This window comes from Cygnus olor, chromosome 17 (genome assembly GCF_009769625.2).
Source record: "Cygnus olor isolate bCygOlo1 chromosome 17, bCygOlo1.pri.v2, whole genome shotgun sequence".
NCBI classification, from domain to species: domain Eukaryota; kingdom Metazoa; phylum Chordata; class Aves; order Anseriformes; family Anatidae; genus Cygnus; species Cygnus olor.
Genome location: NC_049185.1, coordinates 4,861,818 through 4,879,534, shown reverse-complemented (window position 1 = coordinate 4,879,534; position 17,717 = coordinate 4,861,818). Strand labels below are relative to the sequence as shown.

At 35.5% G+C, this 17,717-nt stretch overlaps 2 protein-coding genes across 6 annotated transcripts in view; one reads left to right on the top strand and one right to left on the bottom strand.

Annotated features, from left to right (window-relative positions):
- Nucleotides 1–17,717, top strand: part of RSPH14 (radial spoke head 14 homolog) — a 92,278-nt gene that overhangs the window by 1,020 nt on the left and 73,541 nt on the right. Inside the window, exons 2-3 of the mRNA XM_040577149.1 lie at nucleotides 525–627; nucleotides 821–939. Coding sequence (XP_040433083.1) covers nucleotides 525–627; nucleotides 821–939 — 222 coding nt within the window. The remainder of the gene's footprint in view (nucleotides 1–524; nucleotides 628–820; nucleotides 940–17,717) is intronic.
- GNAZ (G protein subunit alpha z) overlaps nucleotides 10,091–17,717 on the bottom strand; it is a 65,183-nt gene continuing 57,556 nt past the window's right edge. For all 5 annotated transcript variants that reach the window (XM_040577139.1, XM_040577140.1, XM_040577136.1 and 2 more), the window contains one exon: nucleotides 10,091–10,503. In XM_040577139.1, coding sequence (XP_040433073.1) covers nucleotides 10,159–10,503 — 345 coding nt within the window. In that variant the 3' untranslated portion in view covers nucleotides 10,091–10,158. The remainder of the gene's footprint in view (nucleotides 10,504–17,717) is intronic.

The window sequence follows — 17,717 nt, the reverse complement described above, 5'->3', positions numbered from 1 at the left end:
TCAGACGCTCACTACAGGGTCTATTACTCCCTAAATACAAAAGCAGTGCAGAATCACTGAACCTTTTTTCTTGTTGTCTAGCTAAATTTTAAGATAGACTAAATAAAATAAAAAAAATATTTGGAAAGGAGAAAAAAGTTTTTAGTTATGGTGGAGCGGAGAAAAAATGGTAGCCCTTCTCCTCCCCCCCACCCCCAGGTTGTTTGCAGCATTATCCAACACAAAATTAAGTCAATGGGAACTTTCTTCTATCCTCATCAGCTGTCAAACCAGCCAATTATTTGGGGGTAGTTATATACATTTTATTTGAATATTAAGATCATTGAGGATTGATGGCGTGGCATTTTGACAGTAGGTCTTTAAGGTTCTGCCATACTTGTAGTACGACATTGAGAGTTTCACCTGCAGGACAAGATGAAATTTCTGATTGCTTGCACTTCAAATTGTGAGGTAAAAACAAGTGTTGCTCTTTTAAACTAATGCTGAAGGTAAGAAATACTAAAATCAACTATTGTGTCTCAAAGGATTCGTGGAGAACCTGAAGACTTTGCTGCTGCATCATGACAGTACTGTACGACAAAAAACAACAGAAATCCTCTGTATAATGGCCATGCATAATGTTGGCAGGTAGGTATAGTTCCAGAATTTACTGAATGGTGTGGGAAGCAATAAAGAAGTTTCTGTAAGAAATAAAAACAGAATTTCTAAGTTTTTTTAAAGATAAGTGCGATGTAAATAAAAGTATTCAATTAACATTATGCATCTAGCAAATATTTGAGTTGTATTTTGCTTAGTTAAATCTGTCTTCCAATGCTTGTAGGCAAGAGTTGATACAAAAGGGAGTAATACCTGCCCTCGCTGAGCTCTTCGATGATCCAGTAGATATCTGTCGGAAGAACATGCACCAAATTTTTGAAATGATGGCAAAGTTCCCTGAAGGTAGGGGATTAATCTGTAATTAACTGTTCAAATCAGCAAAGGAGATAGGTAGGTGAATTTACCTAAGTTTTTCTTTTCCAGATTTATCTTACCAGTCAATTGCACTGTGCATTCCACAGATTCTCTATTAATGTCTCTTTGACCACAGGCTTGTAGGCACTGTTTCTTAAATGTACTCTTTGATATTGCTTTTAGGTGGTAAATTAAATAAAAAAGACAAAAAACAATTGGGGATGATTCAAGGAACACTGAAGTTTGTATTTTCCAATATTCTATTCAAATATTGTTTGCCCTTCAGTACCAAAAGCTAGATAATACAGTTAAATGGCCTGAAATGGTAAGATAAAAAATATGATAAATATCACTTAACTTCAAGATGCCAAATTGAGCTAGTCATCCTGTACTCCCTGCGCAGGAGACAAATCAGCATCTCCAGGGGCAAAAGGTTTGACCTATCATAGGTGGAAAGCTTAAGATTACATGAATTCTGCTCTGTTGATGTCCGTTTATTTCCAGTGAGATAAACAGAAACTAGGCTGATTACATCAGGGTCAGATGTCTAGTTTTTAAATGTTTCATGCATAGATCAAGGAATTCAAGCTGAGAATGTCTAACTCACCACAAGAATAGGTTATTTTACCTATTGTACATTATTATTTTTACCATATACATAGCTTATAGTTTTCTAAATCTTTTGTACACTAGTGGAGTTTATGCAGATTTGTTTCTTTTATATCCAGTTTCTACAGTTAATAATCCAAACCTTAGTGTTAAGCCTTACTATTCTAGTTAATGAAAATGTTTGTAGATCAGTAGTAGTTATTAAGCATTCATCCATACAGGTTATCACCTCATAATTCAGTTATAAGCCTTATTGTTATTCCCTGCTGTACTGAACTTTCTGCATAGCTCTAACCTTCAGACTACTAGATATCTAGCCACATCTAATGTAGGAGCTTACCACTTGTCTCCTTTTACTGGTGAAAATTTCAAATGTGTGCACAACGTAAAATTTAGAAATTTCACGGTTTGGGAACTGCTGTACAGAAGATTTTTAAATATGAATTTGAGACTTAAAATGCAAAGAACAGCTAATGTTCTATGTAAACACCTGCACACCTTTAGGTTCTTAGACTTAATGGAAAAAAGTTACGTTTTAAATGTCCTTTTCTAATAAAGTTTAACAATTTTATGCTGGCTTTTTGAATGCACTGCACTGATTTGATCTGAAAGTCTATGACAGCATAGTCAAAGCTGAGAGGTGCAAGCTGGAATTTTGATAGCTGGGAGTTGATACTCATTTTGGCAACAGCAAGGGATAAAGAATCATAAACTAATATTTAATCTTTAATCTGTTATCCCTAAGTCCACTATTACAAGTGTATACTAGCAATATTTAAATGCTTACTCTTAGATTTTTGAAAATGTTTTCTTTAGACTAGTATTTCAATTTGTAGTACATTTTGAAGCTACTGAAGTTAAGGACAATCAACACACATTGAATTCTGAAGCGGCTAAAATTGAAATACTTTAGAAATGTGATTGATACAGTCTGGGCAGAGTGGGAAGACTTGTTCTTTAATCCTTTTAAGGATTTACTTTTAATATTTTAATGGAAGTTGAAGGTATTTTGAAGCTTACCTACTTTTATCTTTTCTAAAATCTACTATACTTATTATTATATGGAACTATTCATTAAGGATGTCTTAGAATGCATTTTTAGCTAATAATTTGATAGTTACCACTTGTGTGAAAGTTTTGGCAGCAATAACAATAACTAGTTTCAGTTCACAGTTTGCTGGAATTTTTATACGGTAAATCTGGTAAGATAATGCAGTGTGTCAGACATTAGTATTAATTTAAGGTTGCAATATAATAGCAGAGTCCTGTTTTAAAATAATAGTATTTTATGGGGAGACTGCCAGTTTAAGTAATTTTTAAGAAAAAGGGTTACATAGAAAGCATTTTATTAAAACCATCATTTCTGTTTAGAGATGTATTGTAGCAGTAAGCAATATTCGCTCTTGGTGGTGCCAAAACATAAAACATTGCTTATTAAGAATTCCACAGAAATCAATGCTTTGTCCAAAGTAGAGGACACATAATGGAGCATCATACTGCTGCTTAGGGATCAAGGACAGGTCTATTACCCTTGTTCCATCTGTGTCCCTGCAGACATCTGAATATTTCAGCTTAGTTCAGGAGCCACTGATAGGAACTGTCATGGCTATAAAGCACTAGTTTGGTGATAAGGGGGAAAATACAAGATAATACTGTACGAGGAGGAATCATGTTGCCTACTGGAGTGAAAGGATTATCAATCTCTGGTGAGCTGAGAACTCAGTAAAAGCTGAGAGCCGGCTACAACTCTCTCTCCCCTCAGGACACTGCCTTTGGTTGAGTGCAAAAGATTCACAGCAGCTGAGGTGAGCAGAAGCCTCTGCCACAAAAAGAGCAGCTTCCAAATCCTGTTACAGTCCCAACTTAGTGCAAGCTGCTTATATTTAAAAGAAAGACTACAATTCTGAAGGGCAGCTGATTTTCAGTGACCTTTCTCATGAGCTAAGACTGATAGCTGTTTCCCTATTTTACCTTTACCACTTCAGGTACTGGTGGCAGATAAGAATCAGTTTTTTCAAATCAAGTGATCAATAACACAAACTTGTTTGAGGGAGCAGTTTCCAGGAAGTAGCAAAGGGTAATTAGTAGTATGAGGAGAGGAAAAAAAAAGCATTTAACTAATTTTTGAATTAGTTATTTGGTAAATTCTGTACATCAGTGCCTTCATTACAGTTTCCTTCTAACTGTAAGTAATGAGTTACTCTGTTAGAAACTCGGTATCTTTGTTTCGAATACATTTCTTTCCCTTCATTAATCCTCAGCATTTAGTATAATCCTGATGTATTTGCAGTGCTTATGTACTGCATGTTTATGTGGGCCAACTTATCCCCTGTATCCTCCCCGCCCCCTTCTATTTATGAAGAAATTTAAAGTGGATGTAGAGGAACTATTTACATCTGTGACGCAGGTAGAACTTTATCTTCTGATCCCATACTCAAATCTCTCAGCAAATGTGATACTGCTCACATTCTCTTTACACTTGGCTTGAATTATTGCCTTTTTAGGTGAAATTCTCTTCCAAAGCTTAATTTCTTCAGCTGTGAAATGATTGCAAGTTTTGACCATTTACTCTGTCAACTTCTGTGCTACTAAAAGCTTTCAAGACACATTCAGAATAGAAGTCCTTGCCTAGATTAAGTTAGTCTTGCATAGCATTCTCCAGACCAAATTCTTATAGAATACACTTGGACATTTTTGGAGGGGAAAATAGAAAAAAATGTGCTTCTCAGCCTGTCAGCTACATACAGTCTGTAAAATGAGTGGTGTAGATGTTGAGCTAGCACAGTGTGTTTGAAAGCATCTCTGAGCAGTAACTCTGTACTGGAGATGTTGTTCTGAGGCATGTATCCTTGTTTAGCTACAAAATATAGGACATATGCATATGTCTGTATTTTGTACGTTAAAAATATACATGCCTGCGTTTAAGGGGTGGAATATAATTCCTTGAGCAGAATTTTTATTATGGGGTGGAATCACCTACAGATGGTTTCTTACACGAAGAACAGGGAAGTGCTTAAATTGCTTCCTGTGCTATGAGGCAATTTGAGGAATTATCAGGGAGAAGAGCAAATATTTTCCAATAGGTAATAAGAGTCATTATTTCTTTATCTGTGTAATATGTCAAATGAATTGCCTCTGCCTGGTAATTCAGCCATCTTCAGCCAGTCTAGAAGCCATCTGGCTTCCTCTCTTTGTATTTACTTCTATGCTCACATCTAGGTAGTCTTGTAGCAGCTGGAGGAAGTTAGCAACTAATAAAGCATTCCCCAGCTAAATTTCTGATGTTTCCTACAACAGAGGAAATTTCCAGAGCCAAAAATCAGTATGCTCCATAGTAGCTGAAAAGGAACATAAGCTGTACATGCATTTGGCATGGAGTAAAGTTAGTTTTGTTCACTGGAAAGTGGTCAATGACTCCAGCTAGCTCTGTGCCAGGCCACCTGGTCTTTCTCCAGATAGGAGTAATTTAGGAAAATGTGGTTATCTTAAGTGAATCCACTTATAGACTACTTATGATTCCTAAATTTAAAAGTGTATAGCAGCATCCTCCAGTAACAGTGAAATTGTTAAACACCAAAGAATAGGAAACTCCACCAAGATTGAGAAAACACTGAAGGGTAGAGTAGCATTTCCAGAGGAAAGAACAACTTAATGGCAAGAAATAACAGCCAGAACAAAGACAAAAATAAGATACATGTATGTATTCAATAGAGGATGAAAGAGGCAGCAGAACCAGCGGCAGCAGAAAATTAAGAACATTGGCCAGGAAAGATTACTAGCAAAACTTTCACTCTGTGAGAACAGTTAGTTGAGATTCAACATTACTGAGTGTTATGCAATAAGTGACCTGAGCAATAACAACAAAAAAAAAAGCTGTGAAAAAAAAAAATCTTTTGCCCAAGGTGTGTTTAATAGTAGAAAAGTTTAATAATTCTTAGCCATAATCCTTTTACGGGTACTTAACCCTTCTAGGCAGAGATTGAGGTGGGTTGGATGGCACAAGAGATTTTTCAAGCTTGTCGGAACATCCGTTTGGGAAGAGTCCAATAGATTAACATTTCTCCTATTTTACTCACCCTCACTATCTCCACTATTCCACCCTTGTAAAATTATAACCAACCAAATCTGTGGATAAGGACTGTTTAAGGATACCTTTTTACCTTTGAAACCTGTTTTGTTGTATGGAATGCAAATGACAGAAGGACAGATGGCATTCCTATTGCAGCAGATGGAACATCTCTTCTGTGAATGTCATTGTTGCCCAGGTGAAGTGAAATCCCAGCTGTATTAATACTTTTTTCAGGTGGCAGTGCACTGCATCACTGATAAACCTGAGAACTGAGGATGTAGATGCAAATTTAGTTGCATCATTTGTCTAGGTGAAAGACTGAGAGCCAAGGGATTTCATTTCAGCACCTGTTCACTGTACAGACTTTCTATTTTTAACCTCCCTATACCTCAATTTTTTCTTACATAATTGAAAAATATTTTTTTCTATGTAAAACAATTTAACATCTTGAATTCTTCAAATAGAAAACAGTAATCAAACAGTAATCATGAATTACTCAGAACATCAAAATCAAAAACTTCATAGGAATTAAATTATTAGAAAGTTAATAGCAAGCCATTGCTCTTCAGAGAACATGATTATATGAATTGATTATTTAATTTATTTACTACTTTATTCCTCCCCATTCCTATGTTTTTCTTAAGCTAGATAGGAACATGTGATCAAATGCACTGCTTCACTTTTTCTTTTCCCTCCCAAAATAATCTTCATTTAATGATAAATCAAGGACTGACTCTTTTTCTTTAGGAAATATCTTTAGTCCTTTGACAAAATAACCTAGGTTCTCCACTTCTGTTGTAGGTTGCCTGTAGTACTTATGTTCTAAGGACCTTCTCAACTGAATAAAGATTTTTATACATAAAATCTCTCTTACCCTCTTCAAAATTAACTACGCTTCAGGTTCTGCTTTTCTTACTAAGCTTTCTTATCTTGAAGCCATGCTCTAACAAAGGCCAGTATTTTTCTTGTTTTTTCTTTAACCAGTCCAAAACGACCACAGTACCGCACAAGCCAGAGGTGAAGGAGACATACCATCCCATAGTGCAAACATTGAGAAAAGGAAGTCCAGGCTCATTTTATACCTTTTTCACAATTATCTAATGATAGTACATTACACTATAGCAAGCAATTTAGACTAGGAACACCACATAAGATCTCAAGTACTTTAACAGTAAACCAATATTAAGGGATTCTGGTCTTGCTCTGTGGATTGTACTATCAATTATCATATTTAGCTTTTAGTAAACTCACCAAGTCGAGCAGCCTAACTACAAATACCACAAGCAAGTAATAGTACCTCCTTATTTCCAGGAAGAGCTAAATACTCCCTACCTGGCATACCAAACCTTTTATACCCCTGAGGTGCAGCCTCATTGGCTCTTTTACTTCTGTCCTTCAGGTGTAACTGTTAACAGGGCTTAAAGGAGCTCTATGACTTCAGTACAGGGATAAAATACCTCATTACAAAATTAGATGGATTTTTCCCATTACTGATTACATCTGGACTGAAGACTTTTCAAGTCTTAACCCATGACTTGAGCCTCTGAGAACCTTTTTGGTTCCGGTTGTATTCTCTAGTAAGGTTGAAAATGATTACCGCTTGAACCACTGCCTTCAAGTGAGTTGTAGTTCTCTTGGCAGTCACAGCTCGCAACTAACTTAATACTTGATGTCACTTAGAAAAAGGCTAGTTTGAATTTAGATATCCTCAAACAGTTCAAAAGGAGGATTCTTAAATACAAGGTGAGAAAGGTTAGGACTTTTTGATGTATTTTGTAGAAATACTGAGAAACAAAGGAATGAAACTATCCAGGCACTGTAAAGTACTTTCAGCTGGTCTCAGAAGCCATTAGTGGGGTGAGGGTTTTAAGTCAAATTCTGTTTAAACTCCAGGGATATTATTTGCCTAGCGCCTTCTAACAAGTGAAGTTAAGCGAATAAAACAAGAAGCCTCCTATAAGACTGATACGCTGTTTCTACAAGAGTTGCAACTTTTCTTACATCCAGAGTTTTAAAGATTTCAGTTAGAGGATGTTCGTAAAGAACCTTGTTATACTCTGAATTGATGGAATTTTCAGGAGAACTTCAATGACAAAACATCAATGACCTTATATAAGCACTTTTAAAAACAAAAGTTGTTTTTTTTAAGTGCCCATAAAAAATACTTATATGCTTTAAAGCCTATCTTTCAAAAGTATGTGCCAGACAGAAGTTCATATTGGAGTTTGGAGGCATACAGAGTTCAGTAGTACAAAAATGTGGACTTACCATATTTTTCACTTTTTAAATAGAGGTTTAGGAGACTAACTTCATGCACTATTCAAAAATTTATATATATATATATATGCTTATACCTAGACTTGTATTTCTAAGCACAGAGATTGTGAAAATCATCAGTGCAAAGTGCCTGCTTGTGTAAGACAATATGTGGGTAAGCTTCAGAAGTTTCTTTCCTGTAGCTTCATCTTAATCTTGATCTATGACTTCTCTCCTAAAATTGCTACTAACTCCTTAAAGTATCCAACAAGAACAACATGCAGTCAGAATTTGTGAAGATATTAAGTGGGAAGACATCCCCTAAAACTATCTGAGTTGCTCAAGATTGAAATTTGCTGGATGTTAGTGAATAAATTGAAGAAAACATTCTAGAGCAAATTAACAAAATTCAGCAGTCTGTCACAGAGGAATCAAAGGTTGGCAAACATTACCCAATTAAGGAACAGCTGTATCATAACACTAAGTAATGAACACACTATAGACAAGTTGGGTATCATTTGAATTATTTATTTTTTAAGTGGACAGTTTAAATGTTGATGTTATTAACCATTTTGTTTTAAGTTTCTTGGAGCCCTTGGCTGAGATTTCTTGCACTAATCATAGTACATAGGGGGAACAAAAGTAGAAGGATATTTTCCAGTGTGCATGTGTGTCTGTGTCTCTGTATACGTATGTGCTTTACAATTATCAAACATATATTTACACACCAACTTTACACTGAAGTCTTAAAGAAGTCTTTTCTATGGCAGGGGAAAGAATCAACTGACCAAAGACTTGGGTCTATATGATCCATTTGAGATTTTCCAGTATAGTCCCACAGAGCTTCTTATGCATTCAAACCTTTGCCGGAATGTTACTCCATCCAGTAGTGTTTCTTTATGAGATGAAACCTGGAGCTGAGGAATGCATCTCTTCAGTTTCCTTGACTTCACTAAACTGTAAATAATTTAAATTATTAAATTGAAATATCAAGACATTTAGTTATTGTTCGTATCGCTCATCTTTAACCTTCTAATAATACATCACATTTTAAAATAATTAAAAACCCAACAGAAGACGACTTTGGAGGCTATATACTACACAGTCACCATGGCTCCTGCTTCTTGGGAAATCTGTTACAATAATACGATTCCCATAAGTTATTTGGAGCAGTGGAACAGAATTGTCTGTTGGCAACTTTCACATTCAGCAGTCCAGACACTACAACAATAATTTAAAAAAATGCCTTGTGATTTGTTTTTATTATCTGTATTAAAAAAGGAACACTAACCTACTTCTTAAATATAGTTTTTTTAGTGAAACACCACAAGATTTGGCAAAAAAAGATGTAAAAGAAGACTGTTTCGATGTATAAAACTCCCTAGCAGTAGAAGAAACACTGACCTTAATTTGGCCTATTCATAGATTCATTTCTTGTAGTTTTGCTGCATATTTTGAAGCCTTAAAGAGCAGAAAGGGCTGATAGTCAGTTTGGAAATCACAAAACAGTTGCACACCAACAATTCCTTTAACAGGCAAGGTGTCCATGAAAAAGTAAAGCAGAAGTGTGTACATAGTATATGCTGTGAGTCATGTGCATACATGATGTACATGTGTTTAGTTTGGCTGTGTGTACCAGTACTGTGGGTACATGCCCATTCTCTACAACTTTAAGTAGTATTTTGCTTAAGCACTCTTGTTTGTAGTTTCTGATTTGAACTAGTTTTTCTCCCCAACACAACCATTCTGCTCCACACCATGCAAATGAGTTCATCTGTCACTCACCAGCTTTATATCTTCATGTCAGTAAAATTTTAGGACAACTGGATGAAGAATTATTTCTTACACAGAACATGATAACACTCCCACTGTAGGAAATGGAATGAAACAAATGGAATAAAAGTGCAGTGACTGTGGTGAAAACATCTCCACAGAGTTAGGCCTCAATCTCTTTTTTTCTTTTTGTTTGGATTTTTGTGTGTGTGTGTGTGTGGTTTATTTTTCATTTGGGGGGGGATTTGTTTGTTGTTTTTTTTTTTGTGATGGTGTGTATGTATGATTTTTTAGAGAGGAGACTTTCACTCTCCAAAACATATATTTGTGAAAAATAATGTAACAGGCTAAGGGGGCATAAGAGGAACTGTGTACATACATCAGATTTCCCCTTTTTTCTCCTTGGGCTACTAAGCATTGCCCCATTTTTTCCACTAGAAGTGGAAGTTGTTAGCCTCTTATTTAATCGCTTCGGTAAAACAGATTAAGCCCAAGGATTCTTAGCAGAGGCCAATATATTTGAGATTGTTCTGAATGATGACATCTGTCACTGCATCAAAGACAAATTGGATGTTACTGGTATCAGTGGCGCAGGTGAAGTGTGAGTAGATCTCCTTGGTCTCCTTGTTGCGATTCAAGTCCTCAAACTGGCGCTGGATGTAGACTGCTGCCTCCTCATAAGTGTTTTGGCCTTTATATTCAGGAAAGCAGACTGTTAAGGGGATACGCCGGATTTTTTCTGCCAGCAGATCTTTCTTGTTCAAAAAAAGGATGAGGGAGGTGTTGATAAACCAATTGTTGTTGCAGATGGAATCAAAGAGACGCAAACTTTCTGCCATTCGACTCTGTAGGAGAGAAAACAAGGTCAATAATAGTCTTGTAGCATAACTGTGGAGAGCACATGGAGTGCATTATTATGCCTGTTAATGTGCAAAATCTGCTTATAGAAAGAACTTTGTTCTGTTTGGTGACTGTCCATCTTACCTGAGCGTGAAATTTCAGGAACCTTAATTCACTTATTTTGTTACAATACATTTCACAAGAGACTGGCTCTTATTTATTTATTTTAATAATTGATAACTATGAGGGCAAGTCTAAAACTAAATGTTTTGAAACAATAAGTGTAACTTGGGAAAAGATGGTTGAGTTCAAAATCAGGTTAGCAATATAAACATTTTTTTAAAATAAAAGGGATAATTAATTTCTAAGATTTTCACACTACTGAAAGATTCTGTGGTTGAAGTTTTAAAGGCTAAAATACTATAGCACAATTATAACACTACATCATTAGATGTGTGGTTTAGCACACTGTACACACTCCAACATTTTCCTGGCCTCACTTCTCTCCATTGTAAAATAGTAAACTTGGAAGAGTACATGAGAAAAGGAACCACATTCTAGTATGGTGAGAAAACTTGCATGGTGTATTCTTAAAGGTAAAAGCTGAAATTGGCCAGACATGTTTAACATCTTTCTATCTGCTGCCCTGAACAGGCATTTCTATTGATGACCAATGTAGGATGACCAACACAGTTGCATATTTGGAAGTAACAATTCAATGCTGCTCTAAACTGAAAGCAGAAATTGCCGGAAATCATCGGCTGTTTTGGTACTTCCTGAGCACCGCTCCTGCCGGTACTGCTGGTGCAACTGGAGCTGTCCATGGTACTTGGTGCTCTCAGAAGGCTGAGGTTATTGGGAACAGAACGTTTTGAAAAGTATTTGAGCTGAATAAAATAAAGATCGTTGTATTGTCAAAAGTAAATACAGAAATATCTCAATCAAGCATTTTTGCTAAAGGTCGGTGTTTTCCAGCATGTTCCAATATTTAGTCAGATATTTGTCTACATGAAACATTTCTAAGGCATGCACTCATATTTTCTCTCTAAAGGAAAGCTATTACAATTAAGCAATAAGATTTCATTCCAATCTTTTTCAATATCCAGCAATAGTTTTTCTTAATAAAACTATACACTGGAATAAGTGGACCTTTATTCTTTCCCAATTCAGCTTTTTTCCTGTACTGCTGAAAGTAGGAAAAGGCTGTATTCATGAAAGGGCTTAAAATAAATTCATATTTTTATTTTTTTTCTGTACAGCAAATGCATTAGGAAAAAAGTATAGAAACATACACAAAACAACGTATTTTAGTAAATCACTCACGCTGTCCTGGTTACAAATCAGAATAACTTCTGCCTAGCAATAACAGTTGATCACATAAATTAATATCCTTCTGGAGTTTATTATGGTTCCACAAAAACAAAATGAGAAGATTAAGTAAAATCACCATAGTTATATTTCTTGGGGATTAGCGTATCTAAAATGACTAAATGACTTGACAGAACGATTCCCTTTACCTTTCAGTGCTCCAACCTGAATCATAAATGAAAATGGTTTCCATGGGTAGGTCCTTACGCTGTTGTGTGGAGGCTTATTCCTTTTTCTGTGACATTTCCATACAAATAGAAGTCTTGAATAAAAATTTTATAGTAATTACTTGTGCTTTCCTCAGTTACACTCATTTTTATATTAGAGAAATGTGTAATGAATGTTTATTTGATACACTTCCAAACAGGCTTGAAATTCTCTCTTAAACCCATTATAAAGGGCTTAAATAGCTTAAGGACACACAAGTTTGTCCACAAACAAAACAATCTGAGAGGACATCATAGGTAGAGCAAAGGCAAAGGGTCTTCATTTTGATAGCTTAATAAAGTTATCCTTCTGAATTAAAGTCTGGGAGGGAGAGACAGTTTAGCTTTTATGTTAGCCTTAGATTTTCCCTGAGAGACTATAGATCAGATGTAACACCAGTAATATTAAACTGGTATATTTTTGTTGCATTTACAGGCCTCATAGATTTATATTCATATGCAATTCAAGCAATGCAACAGTGACCAGATTCTGTGTTTCACATTTGGGGATTTGATTGTGATTAGATGTTATCTTTTTTTTCTTTTTCTAATAAATACGTGCATTTAAGAATAAATTGCTACAGTACGTATGATAAAGAACTGTAATAGTACAACAAGGTACAATTTAAGAAACTATTACAGAAATTATATAGATTTGGAAGGTATTACAGGTTCTGAGATGTAGATAACAGGCTGAAAATTTGAATTCTTTCAGTAACGTGTTTAATTTCTTCTTCTTTTTATTTTAACTATTTTATTTTAACTGTTTATCTATTTGCCAGTTATTACTTCTTGAAAGTTTAGGTCAACTAATTTTTCAGCTTGATGATATGCTGTTAGTTATTTTAAACTCCATGTGCCATTTTCATATCAGTTACCAAAGCATGAGTTACGCTTTTTCAACATTCCCTTCTTAAAAAAAAATAAAATAATAATTAAAATAAGCTATAAACATCTATGAATTTACTGACTTCAGAGGAGTCATCACAGGAAGAGCAACTCTCTGCTTTTAAACTTTTTATATAGGGATATGCCTTGCTATCTGAAAGTAGGAGCAGATGATTTGATATTTTTTAAGTAGGAGAAAAATAATACTGCAAATGTCTAGTAAAAATCCTAGAGATTACTGAAACCTGATTTCCCAGTTTTTCCAAAAGGCATAATGAATCGATTTATACAGAACTTACATTTTTCAAGAAGTGCAGTTTCTTGAAAACAAACAAACAAAAAGCCTCGAACCAACTCAAGCCTAACAGTTTTACTGTGGTCAAAAGTATTTTGAATTGGCAGAAACAGAGCACTGTAGGGTTCCTCAAAGGATCATGTATAGCATGTGTTACTCCTAACATATTTTTATATTATTCTTTAGTCTTTTTCTCAGACCCTCTCCATTTATATCTGTTGACTGATCTCTCAACAAACAAAATACATTAATCAAAAGCTACAAATAGGTAGACACTGATAATTTTCTTAGAATCACATAGATTTTTAGCTGAATTCCTCAAAGCACAGAAGCAGTATTAACTTAAGACTGATCAACTGGTGAACCACAGACACATTTCAGTCTGTGGAATGTTTTGGTGTGTCCAGTTTTCAAGCCCTTCTCATGCATCTGTCATGGACATGGGCTGTCATACATGCCCAGATCCTGGCATTAATTTTGGAAACTGTTGCCAGATCTATCTCATTCCACAGGAAGCAACTTGTTTTCAGAAATCCCTCTTGTAACAAACAACAGAAGAAAAATTAATTTGACTTCTTGCATTTATCCCTGATATAAAATACAAGCATTCTTTCCAACTGAAATAGAAAACTATTTGCTTTTTGATGGACTTCTATGCTCAGTATTCGTTTATCATGTTGATGCAAAGAACATAAATTTTGCAAAAGTGCACAATGCTATTTACATTCATCTATCTTTGTATTTATTGTATTTCCTGCAAATAAGAAGACTGAACTGGGCAGGCTAGAAAACAGCTATGCATTTTATCACTCTTTATAAAAACACATTATGTCAGATATATTAGTCAAGTACATTTAGAGAATCAACATGGTTTCTTTTTTATAATTTACTAACAGAAAGCAGTGAAAATAAGGAATCAGAGCCAATACACAGAATTATTTGCAGATTTGTATTGTGTATAATGTAATATATTCCTCCTACCAAATGAATGTGCCATAGCATACAGTGGCAGTGTTCTCACTGTGCCAACAGATATGATACGTTGAATGTTTACGTACTTTGGATACTGGTTCTAAAACCACTATAATACTTCACTAATTTCTAGCATTCCAACCTGTTCTTCTGCAATAATTAACTCTTTTTTTCTCTTATAATGTCAACCTGTAATTAATTTACTGTTTAACTAGTATTAGCTGCCCATTCCATACAGATTATTCTCCAGGTATTGCATTCCTTTTTATATTCAACAATTTTTGCTTCTAAGGGCAGACAGGCTTCGTGATACAAAAAAAAAAAAAAAAAGTAAATTTTGTTTACAAGATTATTAGCAAATATATATGTGTTCCATCTGTCTGGCTTGTGCTTGGGGGGATGAAAATAATCTAGTCTCCATGTTGTTTTTGTTGTTGTCTGACTGTGAAGTATTGTGGCCATCATTTCCGTTCAGAAATTTGGAGGCGAGAGGCTGATTTTGGCTTTTAATAGAAGAAAGGATACGTTAGGCCTGAAAAAAAATTTGACCCCTTAAAAATGTATAGTTGCTGAAACACAAGGAGACTGTTTTACTTGAGCTTTTCATATTACCTCTTTCTTATACTTTGCTCATTTTATTTCTGTTACAATTCCTTGTCATTTGCTGTGGATCAACTTGGTCAGAACCACTTCCTCTATTCTCCAAGTTCCATTAAGACACTGATTTAGTGATTTTAATTAATAGTTCTGTGTTTATAGATGAAACCAAGGACTTTTGTCAGTTTCTGGTTATTTTAAAAGCCCCAGGAGCACAGGGGGCATCCTATGATGGCTGACACTGCCACAGCAGCAGTGTATAGCCATGTCAAAGTCTAGATCACAGGCCTTTTAAGACATACAGAAATGTAAGCAAAATTATACAATTTCTACATTTGTTTTTTGTTTGCTTCTTCCTTTGTAAAGGTGGGATCATTTGACACTTGAACCTACTTTACATACAGATAGATCTATAGATGTAAAAATGTGACTTAAAAAATCTGTTTGAGGGTTTGTGCTTTACTTTCCACAATGCAAATCATGACACAATACATAATCCACAAAAACATCACAGCTCTGTTTCCAAAGAATCATGTTTTTCTTTTTTTTTCTGAATCTGTATCTGATAAAACCTTACAAGAATTTTTTAGCTCACTTGAAATGCTTTTGCTACTAATTGTCTGGAAGAAAAAATGTTTTAGAGCTAGTGTAGGTTTTTGGCAATCTCTCAGAACATTCATGCCAGCAGGATATTGCATTTTAAGAGGTTTGTGTTTATTGCTTTATTTTGTAGTGAATCATAATACTGACACTCTACTACCAAATCTTCTGTTGGAGTTCAAGGACAAAATTACAATTTATGGAAGAGTTTTAATTCTAAAGCGTAACAAATGCTTACAGGGGCACTGACAGTTTTAAGCTAATGTAAACCTGACAATGTCATTAGAAAAAAGAGCAGTATATGTTAGAATGTGTTAAAGAATGTGCATATGCATAAGAAGGAAGAAACTGAATTTACAGACATTTTGCTTTATCTCCTGTGAAATTTTTTGCATAGACATATCTGAGCTATAAAATCTTGTCAATAAGCATAGGAGTGCATCAATATTAGCCAGAACGCATTAGTAAGAGAGACTAAAAAGACAGGAAAATTCTAGTTGCTGAAAAGACAACAAAACACGAAAGTGGTAATAACCACTTCTAGCCTTACACATTCAACCTTAATTTGTGCATGGATGTTGCAGGGCTGGACATTGTAATTATTAAAGGTGAGAATTTTTTCACAACTTGCATACAAAAATATTTTAACTATGGATTAAACTCTTAGTGTTCTTACTGTTCTTCAGTTTGTCCCCTTTCTGCATAAAATACTCATGCTCTTGTCCCTGGTAAAGTAACTATCTCACCAATGAGGTGAATGCTTACTTTTGTCTCTCTTCTTGGAGACTACATTCCAAAACATATCATCCACTCTTCTCTCTTTTTCTTATTTGAGAAATACTTGCTTAGTAGCATCAGTATGTACAATTCCAGGAAATTCATACCAGAATTTCTGTTTGAAGAGTATGCAATGTAAATTAAGCAGACCACAAAGGCAGACATAGAACTAGATATGGAAATAATTTCAGGAAACTAGATGTTTCAGAGAGAGGGAATGATGTAAACAAATACAGTTCAAAAGATGGAAAGGATAAAGAGGGAGCTACAAAGAACTGGACCAGAGATAAGTACAGATGTAAGTTTGTAAAGAGCTACAAAATTATTTTGCAAATTTTGATAGCTAGTGGGTACAAATAAAGGGATTCTGTCAACAACGAAGGGGTGTCTCAGTTGGAGTTTTGGAAAAGAAAGAAATTTTCTTGTTGAAATTTGACTTTTTAGGATGTTAGGAAGCTTCTTGTACATAAGAGAAGCCAGAAGGAGAGAAGAGTTGAAACGTAACTGAGAAAACATTGAGGATTACTCAGATACAAGTTGATCAAAAATGCATCCCTACAGTAAGGAGTAGTGTAGGGAAGCTGAGGACAAGATTTGCTCTAGCAGTAGTAGCAGTTCAAATAACCCTACCCCACCCAGCCTACTTTTCTGTCTATGCTGCATCCTCTGTTTTGCTGGCATAATTCCTGTCATGGCCACCGAGGGAGTCTGTTCATGCAATTTACTGGAACAAAGAAAAGTCTAACAAAAAAATAAAACAAAAAAAAAAAAAGGAAAGGAAAAGAAAAGAAAAAAGTAACATTGTTACACTCCCTCTTTAATCCTCAGCTTTTGCAAGAAAAAAGCACCTAGCAGTCTATCTTGTTCCTAACAGCCTTTAGAGAAATAGTCTTGTAAATACCTTTGGTACACTAAGCTGATATCCTGTCCAAATGACTAAAATGTCTCATCAAAATGGAAACTACCCTGTGTCAGCAGGGTCTTTGTCAGAATTTAGCTGTGTGTACTCAAGGTCAGCTCTGCCACAGGGCAGCTTTGTAACCCTCAAAAAGAGCTGTAAGACTTGTTGGAAGCCTGCACTTTTATCCTGCAGCTACTTTGAAGCTGAGGCGCTCACCCTTGGTCTTTGCCTGAGTTATGTTGCTGCTGTGTCTATACCTGACCACGTCCCTCACTGATCCCCTGACGTGACTTTCTGGCTTGATTCCAGACCTGCCTCATTGCTTTGGAGTTACCTAGCAGTCTGGACTGTTGGTTGAATCTGATACCTCTGATGGACCTGCTCTGCTCTTCTTTGGGTACTGGGGAACTGCATCATTCATCAGAGGTTACTGCCTGCCTTCCTGTCACCCTTGGCTCATCTTCCCTTTTAGAGGAGCTCATTCTTGCTGCTTCTTTACACCCTTTTACGCCTCAGATTTTATATAACATCCTGTGTAAGGGAGAAGAATGCTTATTAGAGCTGGCTGCACAATATTAAGACTAGAACGTAGGGGCTTAGGGGCTTTTTTAATTC